This window comes from Oncorhynchus tshawytscha, linkage group LG30 (genome assembly GCF_018296145.1).
Source record: "Oncorhynchus tshawytscha isolate Ot180627B linkage group LG30, Otsh_v2.0, whole genome shotgun sequence".
Taxonomy (NCBI): Eukaryota; Metazoa; Chordata; class Actinopteri; order Salmoniformes; family Salmonidae; genus Oncorhynchus; species Oncorhynchus tshawytscha.
This window is the reverse complement of record NC_056458.1, coordinates 48,399,301-48,413,881: the sequence shown is the minus strand read 5'-3', so window position 1 is coordinate 48,413,881 and position 14,581 is coordinate 48,399,301. Positions and strand designations below refer to the sequence as shown.

The following is a 14,581-nucleotide window of genomic DNA, read 5'->3' as shown; positions in this document are numbered from 1 at the left end:
AGAGACGCCACAGTCACAGACCTCTACTGTTCTACTCGTGGCTCACTGTTCAACAGAAAGAGATGTCACAGTCACAGACCTCTACTGTTCTACTCGTGGCTCACTGTTCAACAGAAAGAGATGTCACAGTCACAGACCTCTACTGTTCTACTAGTGGCTCACTGTTCAACAGAAAGAGATGTCACAGTCACAGACCTCTACTGTTCTACTCGTGGCTCACTGTTCAACAGAAAGAGATGTCACAGTCACAGACCTCTACTGTTCTACTAGTGGCTCACTGTTCAACAGAAAGAGATGTCACAGTCACAGACCTCTACTGTTCTACTCACTGTTCAACAGAAAGAGATGTCACAGTCACAGACCTCTACTGTTCTACTCGTGGCTCACTGTTCAACAGAAAGAGACGCCACAGTCACAGACCTCTACTGTTCTACTAGTGGCTCACTGTTCAACAGAAAGAGATGTCACAGTCACAGACCTCTACTGTTCTACTCGTGGCTCACTGTTCAACAGAAAGAGATGTCACAGTCACAGACCTCTACTGTTCTATGTTAGTTTTACAATAGACTAAGTTATGTTAGTTTTACAATATGCAACATTATGTTTGTTTTACAATAGGCTACGTTATGTTTGTTTTACAATAGCCTACACAATGTTCGTTTTACAATAGGCTACGTTATGTTTGTTTTACAATAGCCTACACAATGTTCGTTTTACAATAGCCTACACAATGTTTGTTTTACAATAGGCTACGTTATTTTTGTTTTACAATAGCCTACACAATGTTCGTTTTACAATAGCCTACACAATGTTCGTTTTACAATAGCCTACACAATGTTCGTTTTACAATAGCCTACACAATGTTCGTTTTACAATAGGCGACACATAGTTCGTCTGACAACAGGCGACACTTAGTTCGTCTGACAACAGGCGACATTGTTAGTTTCACTATTGGCTACATTGGTGGTTTGTAGTGTAGCCCGCTACGTTTATGTTGTTGTTTATGTTGTTGTCTCTTTGAACCAAACAAGGATTTCCTCCGGGAGAAAAAGAATGTTAGTGTAATACATTGAGAAGTTAAGACTTTTGCATTTGTACATTATTTTGGGGAAGTGATTATTATCATTAAAGGACCATGAGATTCCTTATTAACATCAATTCACAAAGGTAAAGGGTTGATAGACATCACTCTACACATGGGAGTATATGATGTCACCTTAACACTTGGGGATTGGTCCACCTCCCAGTCTGGATTGGTCAACCTCCCAGTCTGGATTGGTCAACCTCCCAGTCTGGATTGGTCAACCTCCCAGTCTGGATTGGTCAACCTCCCCGTCTGGATTGGTCGACCTCCCAGACTGGATTGGTCAACCTCCCAGTCTGGATTGGTCAATCTCCCAGTCTGGATTGGTCAACTTCCCAGCCTGGATTGGTCAACCTCCCAGTCTGGATTGGTTGACCTCCAAGACTGGATTGGTCAACCTCCAAGTCTGGATTGGTCAACCTCCCCGTCTGGATTGGTCAACCTCCCAGTCTGGATTGGTCAACCTCCCCGTCTGGATTGGTCGACCTCCCAGACTGGATTGGTCAACCTCCCAGTCTGGATTGGTCAACCTCCCCGTCTGGATTGGTCGACCTCCCAGACTGCATTGGTCAACCTCCCAGTCTGAATTGGTCAAACTCCCAGTCTGGATTGGTCAAACTCCCAGTCTGGATTGGTCAACCTCCCAGTCTGGATTGGTCAACCTCCCAGTCTGGATTGGTCAACCTCCCAGTCTGGATTGGTCACCTCCCAGTCCAACCTCCCAGTCTGGATTGGTCAACCTCCCAGACTGGATTGGTCAACCTCCCAGTCTGGATTGGTCAACCTCCCAGTCTGGATTGGTCAACCTCCCAGTCTGGATTGGTCCACCTCCCAGTCTGGATTGGTCAACCTCCCAGTCTGGATTGGTCAATCTCCCAGTCTGGATTGGTCAACCTCCCAGTCTGGATTGGTTCACCTCCCAGTCTGGATTGGTCAACCTCCCAGTCTGGATTATTCAACCTCCCAGTCTGGATTGGTCAACCTCCCAGTCTGGATTATTCAACCTCCCAGTCTGGATTGGTCAACCTCCCAGTCTGGATTGGTCAACCTCCCAGTCTGGATTGGTCAACCTCCCAGTCTGGATTGGTCAACCTCCCAGTCTGGATTGGTCAACCTCCCAGTCTGGATTGGTCAATCTCCCAGTCTGGATTGGTCAACTTCCCAGCCTGGATTGGTCAACCTCCCAGTCTGGATTGGTTGACCTCCAAGACTGGATTGGTCAACCTCCAAGTCTGGATTGGTCAACCTCCCCGTCTGGATTGGTCAACCTCCCAGTCTGGATTGGTCAACCTCCCCGTCTGGATTGGTCGACCTCCCAGACTGGATTGGTCAACCTCCCAGTCTGGATTGGTCAACCTCCCCGTCTGGATTGGTCGACCTCCCAGACTGCATTGGTCAACCTCCCAGTCTGAATTGGTCAAACTCCCAGTCTGGATTGGTCAAACTCCCAGTCTGGATTGGTCAACCTCCCAGTCTGGATTGGTCAACCTCCCAGTCTGGATTGGTCAACCTCCCAGTCTGGATTGGTCAACCTCCCAGTCTGGATTGGTCAACCTCCCAGACTGGATTGGTCCACCTCCCAGTCTGGATTGGTCAACCTCCCAGTCTGGATTGGTCAACCTCCCAGTCTGGATTGGTCAACCTCCCACCTCCCAGTCTGGATTGGTCAACCTCCCAGTCTGGATTATTCAACCTCCCAGTCTGGATTGGTCAACCTCCCAGTCTGGATTGGTCAACCTCCCAGTCTGGTCAACCTCCCAGTCTGGATTATTCAACCTCCCAGTCTGGATTGGTCAACCTCCCAGTCTGGATTATTCAACCTCCCAGTCTGGATTGGTCAACCTCCCAGTCTGGATTATTCAACCTCCCAGTCTGGATTATTCAACCTCCCAGTCTGGGTTGGTCCACCTCCCAGTCTGGATTGGTCAACCTCCCAGTCTGGATTGGTCCACCTCCCAGTCTGGATTGGTCAACCTCCCAGTCTGGATTGGTCCACCTCCCAGTCTGGACACCCCCAGGCATGGATGGACGTTGAATATTGACTTGTATCGGTGACCTGGCTGCTCAACATACTGTAATCCCATTAATAATTCTCAATTGTTTTATTAAATAGATACATTTTCTACTGTAATTACAGTTTATACATGTACTTACATACTGATACAGTCGTTTAGAATAATCTGTAGGAGGAACTCAAACTATTTATTCTGTTGTTGAAACTAGTCACAACTAAACCGTCCTACTGTACATTTATATGTTAACTAGTCTTATGTGATCTCACGTCTCCATGATGGAAGATAAGCACGTTTTCTTTTTTGTGTGTGTTGTACATTGTATATTTACAGAAATGTATAATTACACAGATATTTACAATAAAGGTCCATATTGATCACTGCTTTCGAACGCACATTGTATTTGTCCCTCTTGGATAATGAAGTCTGTTGCTTTCCAAATCATTGGCTACATATTAGAAACAACTACAGTTGATATCAGTTGAAAACAAAACGGATACTAATTGCTCTTCCGTTCATGAAACAGTTTACTCTGTACATAAAACAACGATTGATAATGGCATAGGTTGAGGGAGTGAACGTTAAACATTAAACGGCGACGTTAGCCAACCGGGGATCGGAGTCCTGCTCGTACCGGTAATGGTATACTTCCATCTGGTCGCGGCACGCATCACGGATGTTGTTGAGCCACCGTTTGATGCCTCTCCGGTTTAGATAGAGCACCATGAGGAATACAATACCGATCAGCGCCATGACTATCCCTAGGAACACGTAGGACACCGCTTCCAAGTTCTCATTGAGACAATCCACGTCCTCACCGCGTAACCGCTCCAGTGGAATCCCCTTTTTGGCATCAGGCTCGGCGCACAGGAGGCGCGCAGCGTCCACACACTGGGAAGAGTTCTTTAACCAGAGGTAGAACGACTCGAGTTCACAGTTACACCTGAAAGGATTTAGTGACAAATAAATGCGCACTCTCTTGTGATGGTACAAACTAGATATGTTATCTTTACCAATGTTCTCGATGGAATTGTTGGTGAGAACTAAAGTGTGGAGGTTGAACGCGTCCAACCGTGAGATGGGTATGGTTTTCAATCGGTTTCCTGACAGCTCCAGCCGGTGGAGGTTGCGTAACGTTTCGGTGCCCTGCAGCGCGTTGGAGAGCTGCGCCACGGCTGGAGCAAGGAGCGAGTCGTTCAGGTAAAGAGAACGGAGCTCCCGCAGTCCGTGAAACGCTCGGTCCGAAATATACACCAACGGGTTGTGGCTCAAATCCAATAAATTCAACCTGGGGAGTCCCGTGAAAGCGTCAGCCTCGATCACCATGATCCCATTATGTGACAGTGAGAGGGTCGTTAGTTCGAGTTCCGTCCCGTTATTCGTGGAGAACGCTCCTCCCGGTAACGTTGAGATGTTGTTCCCCCTGAGTATTAACGTGGTCGCCCACACAGGTATGTCACCCGGTAACTCAGTGTGTTCGGCATCCCGGCAGGTCACCGTTCCGGAGTCTCTGACACAGATACAGGATAACGGACACTCTTCCTCTGCATTGACAGAAGAAAACAACAAACACACGAACACGGCCTCGGCTAATAAACAAAAACACCGGCCTTTCAGAAAAGAAAGAACACCTCGTAAAACGTCACCAAAATAATACATTTTTACAATAGGTCAGTTAGACGTCTTGCACAACGTCGTTTCGAAGTGGGAGACAGGACACACTTCCCCTCTCTCTGAGGCCACAGGTCAAGTAGTTTCGTCGGTCAATTTGCTTGAGAAGAAAAAAAAAACTCTCAATAGTATTTATTCTTCTTCATTCTCGCATTCCTTCTCTCTCTCGTCCCCCCAAAAATGTGTCCGGTCTCTCTGTCCCTCCGGAGTTGACGCGCAGTGAAGTGACAGTATGAGTACAGTAGAATGTTGGCAGAGCTGCGACTGTGGAAGAGGAAGAGGCTGCGGGTTAGGGTGTGTGGACAGCAGATTATTCTCTCTCTCATCTCTCCACCCCCATCTCTCTCTCTCTCTCTGAGGTGTTTTTGACGTCTCGTTTAGTGAGTGAGTGAGTGAGTGAGTGAGTGAGTGAGTGAGTAAGTGAGTGAGTCAGACTGAGGAGAGATCCCTGTAGCACTCTCACACACTCTCACAGCACCAGCATGTGAAGAGGACACGATCCACAGAACTGACTGAATGACAGGCAGACAGACAGACATTCCTGTTCTCCTCTCTCTTCCACCTCAACTGGTGATGGAGAGAACACCTCTAAAGCCACTTCAGCTGAGCTGATGGAACAAAGTGTGTGAGACAGAAAGAGTGGAGTCTTGTTTTCAGGTTACCAGAATAGAAGAGGAGACTTGACAGTTGACACTGGTCCTGGCTAGACACCCTAATTAAATCCAACCATTAGAGTGCTACCAACTTCAACCTACACCCCTAGCTTACTAGCCTATTAACATTAACCTACGAGCCTGTTACCATTAGCTTACTAGCCTATTAACATTAACCTACGAGCCTGTTACCATTAGCTTACTAGCCTATTACTATTAGCTTACTAGCCTATTAACATTAACCTACGAGCCTGTTACCATTAGCTTACTAGCCTAATTCCATTAACCTACCTGCATATTACCCTTAACCTACGAGCCTATTACCATTAGCTTACTAGCCTATTACTATTAGCTTACTAGCCTATTAACATTAACCTACGAGCCTGTTACCATTAGCTTACTAGCCTAATTCCATTAACCTACCTGCATATTACCCTTAACCTACCGAGCCCTATTACCATTAGCTTACTAGCCTATTACTATTAGCTTACTAGCCTATTAACATTAACCTACGAGCCTGTTACCATTAGCTTACTAGCCTAATTCCATTAACCTACCTGCATATTACCATTAACCTACCTGCATATTACCATTAACCTACCTGCATATTACCATTAACCTACCTGCAGATTACCATTAACTTACTAGCTTATTACCATTAGCTTGCTAGCCTATTACCATTAGCTTGCTAGCCTATTAACATTAACCTACGAGCCTGTTACCATTAGCTTACTAGCCTAATTCCATTAACCTACCTGCATATTACCCTTAACCTACGAGCCTATTACCATTAGCTTACTAGCCTATTACTATTAGCTTACTAGCCTATTAACATTAACCTACGAGCCTGTTACCATTAGCTTACTAGCCTAATTCCATTAACCTACCTGCATATTACCATTAACCTACCTGCATATTACCATTAACCTACCTGCATATTACCATTAACCTACCTGCAGATTACCATTAATTTACTAGCTTATTACCATTAGCTTGCTAGCCTATTACCATTAGCTTGCTAGCCTATTACCATTAGCTTACTAGCCTATTACCATTAGCTTGCTAGCCTATTACCATTAGCTTACTAGCCTATTATCATTAGCTTACTAGCCTATTAACATTAACCCACGAGCCTGTTACCATTAGCTAACTAGCCTATTACCATTAGCTTACTAGCCTAATTCCATTAACCTACCTGCATTTTACCACTAGCTTACTAGCCTATTACAATTAGCTTACTAGCCTATTACCATAAGCTTACTAGCCTATTACAATAATCTTACTAGCCTGTTACCATTAGCTTACTAGCCTATTACCATTAGCTTACTAGCCTATTACCATTAGCTTACTAACATATTACCATTAACCTACTAGCCTGTTACCATTAACCTACTAGCCTGTTACCATTGATTAACCTACTAGCATATTACCATTAACCTACTAGCCTATTACCATTAATTAACCTACTAGCCTACTACGACAGATGCTAGTCTACTGTCTTTCTCTCAAATGCCAGTCAGTTGCTGCTACAGTGTAGGCCTAGTAGTTATACCACTGCTTTGCAGAGCCCTCAGTTGTTCAAAAGTGATTAGCTGTTATATGACTGTGTCACAATGTCCCAGCTGTCATAGCCTACTGCTTGGTATAAAGGGATGTGTTGGCCTTGAATACTGGATAAAGTGGTAATTTTTCTTTTTTGGCCATAAGGCGTAGGATGCTGGGCCTGAATGGATGATCTATAACAGGCCTTAATTATTGGATGATCTATAACAGGCCTTAATTAATGGATGATCTATAACTTAATTAATGGATGATCTATAACAGGTCTTAATTAATGGATGATCTGTAACAGGCCTGACTGGATAATCTATAACAGGCCTGAATGGATGATCTATCAGGCCTTAAAGATTGATCTATAACAGGCCTTAATGGATGATCTATAACAGGCCTTAATTAATGGATGATCTATAACAGGCCTGAATGGATGATCTATAACAGGCCTTAATTAATTGATGATCTGTAACAGGTCTTATTTAATGGATGATCTATAACAGTCCTGAATGGATGATCTATAACAGGCCTGAATGGATGATCTATAACAGGCCTTAATTAATGGATGATCTATAACAGGCCTTAATTAATGGATGATCTATAACAGGCCTTAATTAATGGATGATCTATAACAGGCCTTAATTAATGGATGATCTATAACAGGCCTTAATTAATGGATGATCTGTAACAGGCCTGAATGGATGATCTATAACAGGCCTTAATTAATGGATGATCTATAACAGGCCTTAATTAATGGATGATCTGTAACAGGTCTTAATTAATGGATGATCTATAACAGGCCTGAATGGATAATCTATAACAGGCCTGAATGGATGATCTATCAGGCCTTATTGGATGATCTATAACAGTCCTGAATGGATGATCTATAACAGGCCTGAATGGATGATCTATAACAGGCCTTAATTAATGGATGATCTACAACAGGCCTGAATGGATGATCTATAACAGGCCTGAATGGATGATCTATAACAGGCCTTAATTAATGGATCATCTATAACAGGTCTTAATTAATGGATGATCTATAACAGGTCTTATTGGATGATCTATAACAGGCCTTAATTAATGGATGATCTGTAACAGGCCTGAATGGATGATCTATCAGGCCTTAATGGATGATCTATAACAGGCCTTAATTAATGGATGATCTATAACAGGCCTTAATTAATGGATGATCTGTAACAGGCCTGAATGGATGATCTATAACAGGCCTGAATGGATGATCTATCAGGCCTTAATGGATGATCTATAACAGGCCTTAATTAATGGATGATCTGTAACAGGTCTTAATTAATGGATGATCTGTAACAGGCCTGAATGGATGATCTATAACAGGCCTGAATGGATGATCTATCAGGCCTTAATGGATGATCTATAACAGGCCTTAATTAATGGATGATCTGTAACAGGTCTTAATTAATGGATGATCTTTAACAGGCCTTAATTAATGGATGATCTATAACAGGGGTATAACAACTATGTTCCCCTTCTCTTATTGTATGAGTGCTGATCTAAGATCAGTTTAGCCTTTAAAATCATATTAAATAAGATACACGTATTTGATGTTTGATGTACACTACCAGTCAAACGTTTTGGACACACCTACCAATTCAAGGGTTTTTCTTTATTTTTAAAACTATTTTCTACATTGTAGAATAATAGTGAGGACATCTAAACTATGAAATAACACATATGGAATCATGTAGTAACCAAAAAAAGTGTTAAATATATTTTATACTTTAGATACTTCAAAGTAGCTACACTTTTGCCTTGATGACAGCTTTGCACACTCCGAGTTCTCTCTGTCCATCTTGATATTTTATTTTTATTGGCCAGTCTGTGATATTACTTTTTCTTTGCAACTCTGCCTAGAAGGTCAGCATCTCGGAGTTGTCTCTTCACTGTTGACATTGAGACTGGTGTTTTGCAGTTGTGCACCGGGGCCTCCGACTCTTTCTTTTCTGGTTAGTGCCAGTTTGTGCTGTTCTGTGAAGCGTTGTACGAAATCTTCAGATTCTTGGCAATTTCTTGCATGGAACAGCCTTCATTTTTCAGAACCAGAATAGACTGACGAGTTTCAGAAGAAAGGACTTTGTTTCTGTCCATTTTGAGCCTGTAATCAAACCCACAAAGGCTGATGCTCCAGATACTCAAATAGTCTAAAGAAGGCCAGTTTTATTACTTCTTTAGTTTTTTAACTTCTTTAACAGTTTTCAGCTGTGCTAACATAATTGCAAAAGGGTTTTCTAATGATCAATTAGCCTTTTAAAATTATAAACTTGGATTAGCTAACACAACGTGCCATTGGAACACAGGAGTGATGGTTGCTGATAATGGACCTCTGTACACCTATGTAGAAATTCCATTTGAAAGAATCTGCCATTTCCAGCTTCAATAGTCATTTACAACATTAACAATGTCTACACAGTATTTCTGATCAATTTGATGTTATTTTAATGGACCAAAAAAATCAAACTTGCCACCAACAACTATCGTTACCAGGATCCAGGCTCTGTAGACTGGAAGCCATTCATCCAGGTGAAATTCGCCTGTGCTTTTAGTCCATTTGACTAGCAGCTTTTCAACTCAAAAGTGTTTGATGACGTTCAACTACGTCAACGTTTGTAATTGTTATTCCTTTTTTGTTATTCCATAGGTTGATTGGCCATTTTTGTTATATGTTCGTCAAAATGGGATTCCGATCAGCATTTACCTGATGGGTGGAGCAAAAAGCCTCTGAACGGCCCCGTCACTTCTCGGCATAAAGACAGGAATTACACAACGTCGTCAAACGGACACATGGAAGCATGGAAATCAATCCACATAAACTCATGAACAAAACACTAAATAGTTTTTGTATTGAATTGAATAGAATAAAATAGAGAGAGATCTTTAATGTAGCCATTGACAGTATTTATACAGTCAAAACAACAAGGGAACTAGCTGTTTCTCTCTCTGTGTTTTCTTCTATTGAATTATATATAGCCTCATATATAAACAGCTACGTGGGCAGGAGGAGAGGGGGGGACACACACACATGACAGGCACTAATTAGACAAATGTGGTTAGGCTGTTATAAGGTATTATATAAGCCAATGGTCATCTATAAGGGATTTATCAGGTGATTTTCTTATTTGTCTAATATACGTGTTTATTCAATTCACAACTAGGACGGGTAACATTTTATCTTACGTGTCCGTAATTAACCATTTCTAAGGCATTTATAAATTGTGTGTTCACCACTTACTAATCATTACTCCCACATTAATAAACCATTTACTAATCATTAGTCTTTTTGCAGCCTCTAATCTAAAGTGTGTGCTATTTATACTTTATAGATTTGAGTGACAAATGGAGAGACAGACTGCACACCAGGGAGTCAGAGGCCCCGTTATACAGAGGCCCAGTTATAGTGATGAGTGGAGGCAACAGAGGCCCAGTTATATAGAGGCCCAGTTATAGTGATGAGTGGAGGCAACAGAGGCCCAGTTATACAGAGGCCCAGTTATACAGAGGCCCAGTTAAACAGAGGCCCAGTTAAACAGAGGCCCAGTTAAACAGAGGACCAGTTAAACAGAGGCCCAGTTAAACAGAGGCCCAGTTATACAGAGGCCCAGTTATACAGAGGCCCAGTTATACAGAGGCCCAGTTAAACAGAGGCCCAGTTATACAGAGGCCCAGTTAAACAGAGGCCCAGTTATACAGAGGCCCAGTTAAACAGAGGCCCAGTTAAACAGAGGCCCAGTTATACAGAGGCCCAGTTAAACAGAGGACCAGTTAAACTCCTGCCCCCCAGGAGGATAGGAATGGACCTTCCTGTGTGTGTATGTGTTCACACTGTGTTTGTTTGCATGCGTGACCATTAATGAATGAGTTTCTATCCCCACAGCTGCCGAATCGTGTCACTTCTGTCTCTCGTACTTGTCTCCTAGATTTACAACTCCCCAGTACACAAACACAAACACACACTCTCTCTCTCTCTCTCTCTCTGTCTCCCTCCCTCCCTCTCTCTCTCTCTCTCTCCCTCCCTCCCCCTCCCTCTCTCCCTCCCTCCCTCTCTCCCTCCCTCCTCCCCCTCCTCCCTCCCCCCCCACTCCCCCTCCTTCCCTCCCTCTAAGTGGGTCTGTTAGTGTTGGTCTTTGGGATAATTGTTGTCAGTAGTATTACAACACAGTGAGTTATTGCCTGTTTCCCAGAACATGTTGGCAGGCAGAGAGAGTCAAGTGACCTCATGCAATAAACACTGGATCAGCCATTGAAGAATCTGACTTAACCTATCTAGTATTTATCTATCTAGACAGTGCTACGATAACCTATCTAGTATTTATCTATCTATAACCTATATATACTGAACAAAAATATACGCAAACATGTCAAGTGTTGGTCCATGTTTCATGAAATGAAATAAAAAGATCCCAGATATCTTCTCTCTCTCTGTCCCCCCCTCTCTCTCTCTCTCTCTCTCTCTCACTCTCTCTCTCTCTCTCTCTTCTCTCTCTCTCTTCCCTCTCTCTCTCTCTCTCTCTCTCTCTCTCTCTCTTCCCCTCCCTCTCTCACTCTCTCTCTCTCTCTCTCCCTCCTCTCTCACTCTCTCTCTCTCTCACTCTCTTCTCTCTCTCTCTCTCTCTCTCTCTCTCTCTCTCTCTCTCTCTCTCTCTCTCTCTCTCTCTCTCTTCCCCTCCCTCTCTCACTCTCTCTCACTCTCTCTCTCCCTCCCTCTCTCACTCTCTCTCTCTCTCTCTCTCTCTTCCTCCCTCTCTCTCTCTCTCTCTCTCTCTCCCTCCCTCTCTCTCTCTCTCTCTCTCTCACTCTCTCTCTCCCCCTCCCTCTCTCACTCTCCCTGTCTCTGTGTCTCTCCCTCCCCCGCACCTCTCTGATTCAGAGGGGTTGGGTTAAATGCACAATACATATTTCGGTTGAATACATTCAGTTGCGCAACTGACTATATATATACAGTGGTGGAAAATAAGTATTTGGTCACCTACAAACAAGCAAGATTTCTGGCTCTCACAGTCCTGTAACTTCTTCTTTAAGAGGCTCCTCTGTCCTCCACTCGTTACCTGTATTAATGGCACCTGTTTGAACTTGTTTTCAGTATAAAAGACACCTGTCCACAACCTCAAACAGTCACACTCCAAACTCCACTATGGCCAAGACCATAGAGCTGTCAAAGGACACCAGAAACAAAATTGTAGACCTGCACCAGGCTGGGAAGACTGAATCTGCAATAGGTAAGCAGCTTGGTTTGAAGAAATCAACTGTGTGAGCAATTATTAGGAAATGGAAGACATACAAGACCACTGATAAACTCCCTCGATCTGGGGCTCCACGCAAGATCTCACCCCGTGGGGTCAAAATGATCACAAGAACGGTGAGCAAAAATCTGCCTGCTCCTCCTCTCCGTCCCAGGACCCCGGCTCTAGGTGCTGCTCTGCTCTTCCTCTCCGTCCCAGGACCCCGGCTCTAGGTGCTGCCTGCTCCTCCTCTCCGTCCCAGGACCCCGGCTCTAGGTGCTGCCTGCTCCTCCTCTCCGTCCCAGGACCCCGGCTCTAGGTGCTGCCTGCTCCTCCTCTTCGTCCCAGGACCCCGGCTCTAGGTGCTGCCTGCTCCTCCTCTCCGTCCCAGGACCCCGGCTCTAGGTGCTGCCTGCTCCTCCTCTCCGTCCCAGGACCCCGGCTCTAGGTCCTGTCTGCTCCTCCTCTCCCTCCCAGGAACCCGGCTCTAGGTCCTGTCTGCTCCTCCTCTCCGTCCCAGGACCCCGGCTCTAGGTCCTGTCTGCTCCTCCTCTCCCTCCCAGGACCCCGGCTCTAGGTCCTGTCTGCTCCTCCTCTCCCTCCAGGAACCCGGCTCTAGGTCCTGTCTGCTCCTCCTCTCCCTCCCAGGACCCCGGCACTAGGTCCTGTCTGCTCCTCCTCTCCCTCCAGGAACCCGGCTCTAGGTCCTGTCTGCTCCTCCTCTCCCTCCAGGAACCCGGCTCTAGGTGGTTTTCAGGGTTCTCCCCTCTGCCTTGGCCAGGAGACAGTAGACTTAGTGGCTGCTGGTAATCAGAGCTTGTTACTGGGACATTGTTACAGTGTTTGTCTGTTTGTGTGTCTGTGTCTGAGTCTGTGTGTGTGTGTCTGTGGGTGTGTGTCTGTGTGTTAATGGCGCTCCGCTTGGCGTGGCTCGTGGCCCAACGGTTGACATTGAACCATGTAATTGAGTTAGCCAAGGCTGCCCATCCTCATCACCTAGCTGTGTATATATGTGATCAGCTGCCCATAACCCTAGCAGTACAAGGCTCTCATTTGTCATTTCCCTCATTACTGACAGAACGTGTGTGTGTGTGTGTGTGTCAGAGCGAGAGAGTATGAGCGTGTGTGTGTGTGTGTGTGTGGCAGAGCGAGAGAGTATGAGCGTGTGTGTGTGTGTGTGTGTGTGTGTGTGGCAGAGCGAGAGAGTATGAGCCTGTGTGTGTGTGTGTGTGTGTGGGAGAGCGAGAGAGTATGAGCGTGTGTGTGTGTGTGTGTGGCAGAGTGAGAGAGTATGAGCATGTGTGTGTGTGTATGTGTGTGTGTGTGTGTGTGTGTGGCAGAGCGAGAGAGTATGAGCGTGTGTTTTTGTGTGTGTGTGTGCATATTGGAAGTGCAGATCTCCCTTATTGTTTTGTTCCCCGGCAGCGCTACTCCCCTCTCAGCGCTACTCCCCCTCCCAGCCCTCCCCCTCAGCGTTACTCCCCCTCCCAGCACTACTCCCCTCTCAGCGTTACTCCCCCTCCCAGCACTACTCCCCCTCTCAGCGCTACTCCCCCTCTCAGCGCTACTCCCCTCTCAGCGCTACTCCCCCTCTCAGTGCTACACCCCCTCTCAGCGCTACTCCCCCTCTCAGCGCTACTCCCCCTCTCAACACTACTCCCCCTCTCAGTGCTACTCCCCCTCTCAGCACTACTCCCCCTCCTCACTCTTTATTGCTACGTTTTATAACAGTCATCTGACTCTTCACCTCTCCTTCTGGGCTGTGGAATGAGTGATACACTGGAGAAAGCTGAGTCACCATCTAACACTCAGAGCCCACACACAGACACAGACACAGACACAGACAGACAGACAGACAGACAGACAGACAGACAGACAGACAGACAGACAGACAGACAGACAGACAGACAGACAGACAGACAGACAGACAGACAGACAGACAGACAGACAGACAGACAGACAGACAGATGGAAGTGTCAGGCCTGGGGTCGTCATGATATACAGTAGAGAGAGAGAGAGAGAGAGAGAGAGAGGTTAGAACTAACTGCTAAACGTAAACTGGCCATACTGAAACATTAACATCCCTCTTTATGACCCTTAGACACACATTTCTGTCCTTCAATGACTCTCCGAAACCCTCCCCTCCATCCCTGACATTTCTGTCCTTCAACGACTCTCCATAAAGGCTCTACAGTTTTATCTCTAGACTTTAAATTGTGTCTCTGTATGCTGCTGCTGCTGTTATTTTGTAATATATTTTTAGGTGTTTTAACTATTTCTTTCGACAGTAAAAAAAACATGAGGTGGTGAAACAGACGTGTGGGTGGACAGAGTTACTGCTTTCCATGTTGACTGTGT

General features: G+C 45.1%; 1 protein-coding gene across 1 annotated transcript; it reads right to left on the bottom strand.

Moving 5' to 3' along the window:
* Nucleotides 1-3,258: 3,258 nt before the first annotated feature.
* Nucleotides 3,259-5,047, bottom strand: LOC112241601 (trophoblast glycoprotein-like). The gene has a single exon (XM_024409665.1). It carries the CDS (start codon nucleotides 4,753-4,755, stop codon nucleotides 3,685-3,687), a length of 1,071 nt encoding a protein of 356 aa, XP_024265433.1. The 5' UTR covers nucleotides 4,756-5,047; the 3' UTR covers nucleotides 3,259-3,684.
* Between the last annotated feature and the right edge of the window lie 9,534 nt (nucleotides 5,048-14,581).

What these genes read in the sequence shown, in the direction of transcription:
- LOC112241601 (XM_024409665.1), bottom strand. Translation starts at nt 4,755, where the DNA reads ATGTATTATTTTGGTGACGTTTTACGAGGTGTTCTTTCTTTTCTGAAA.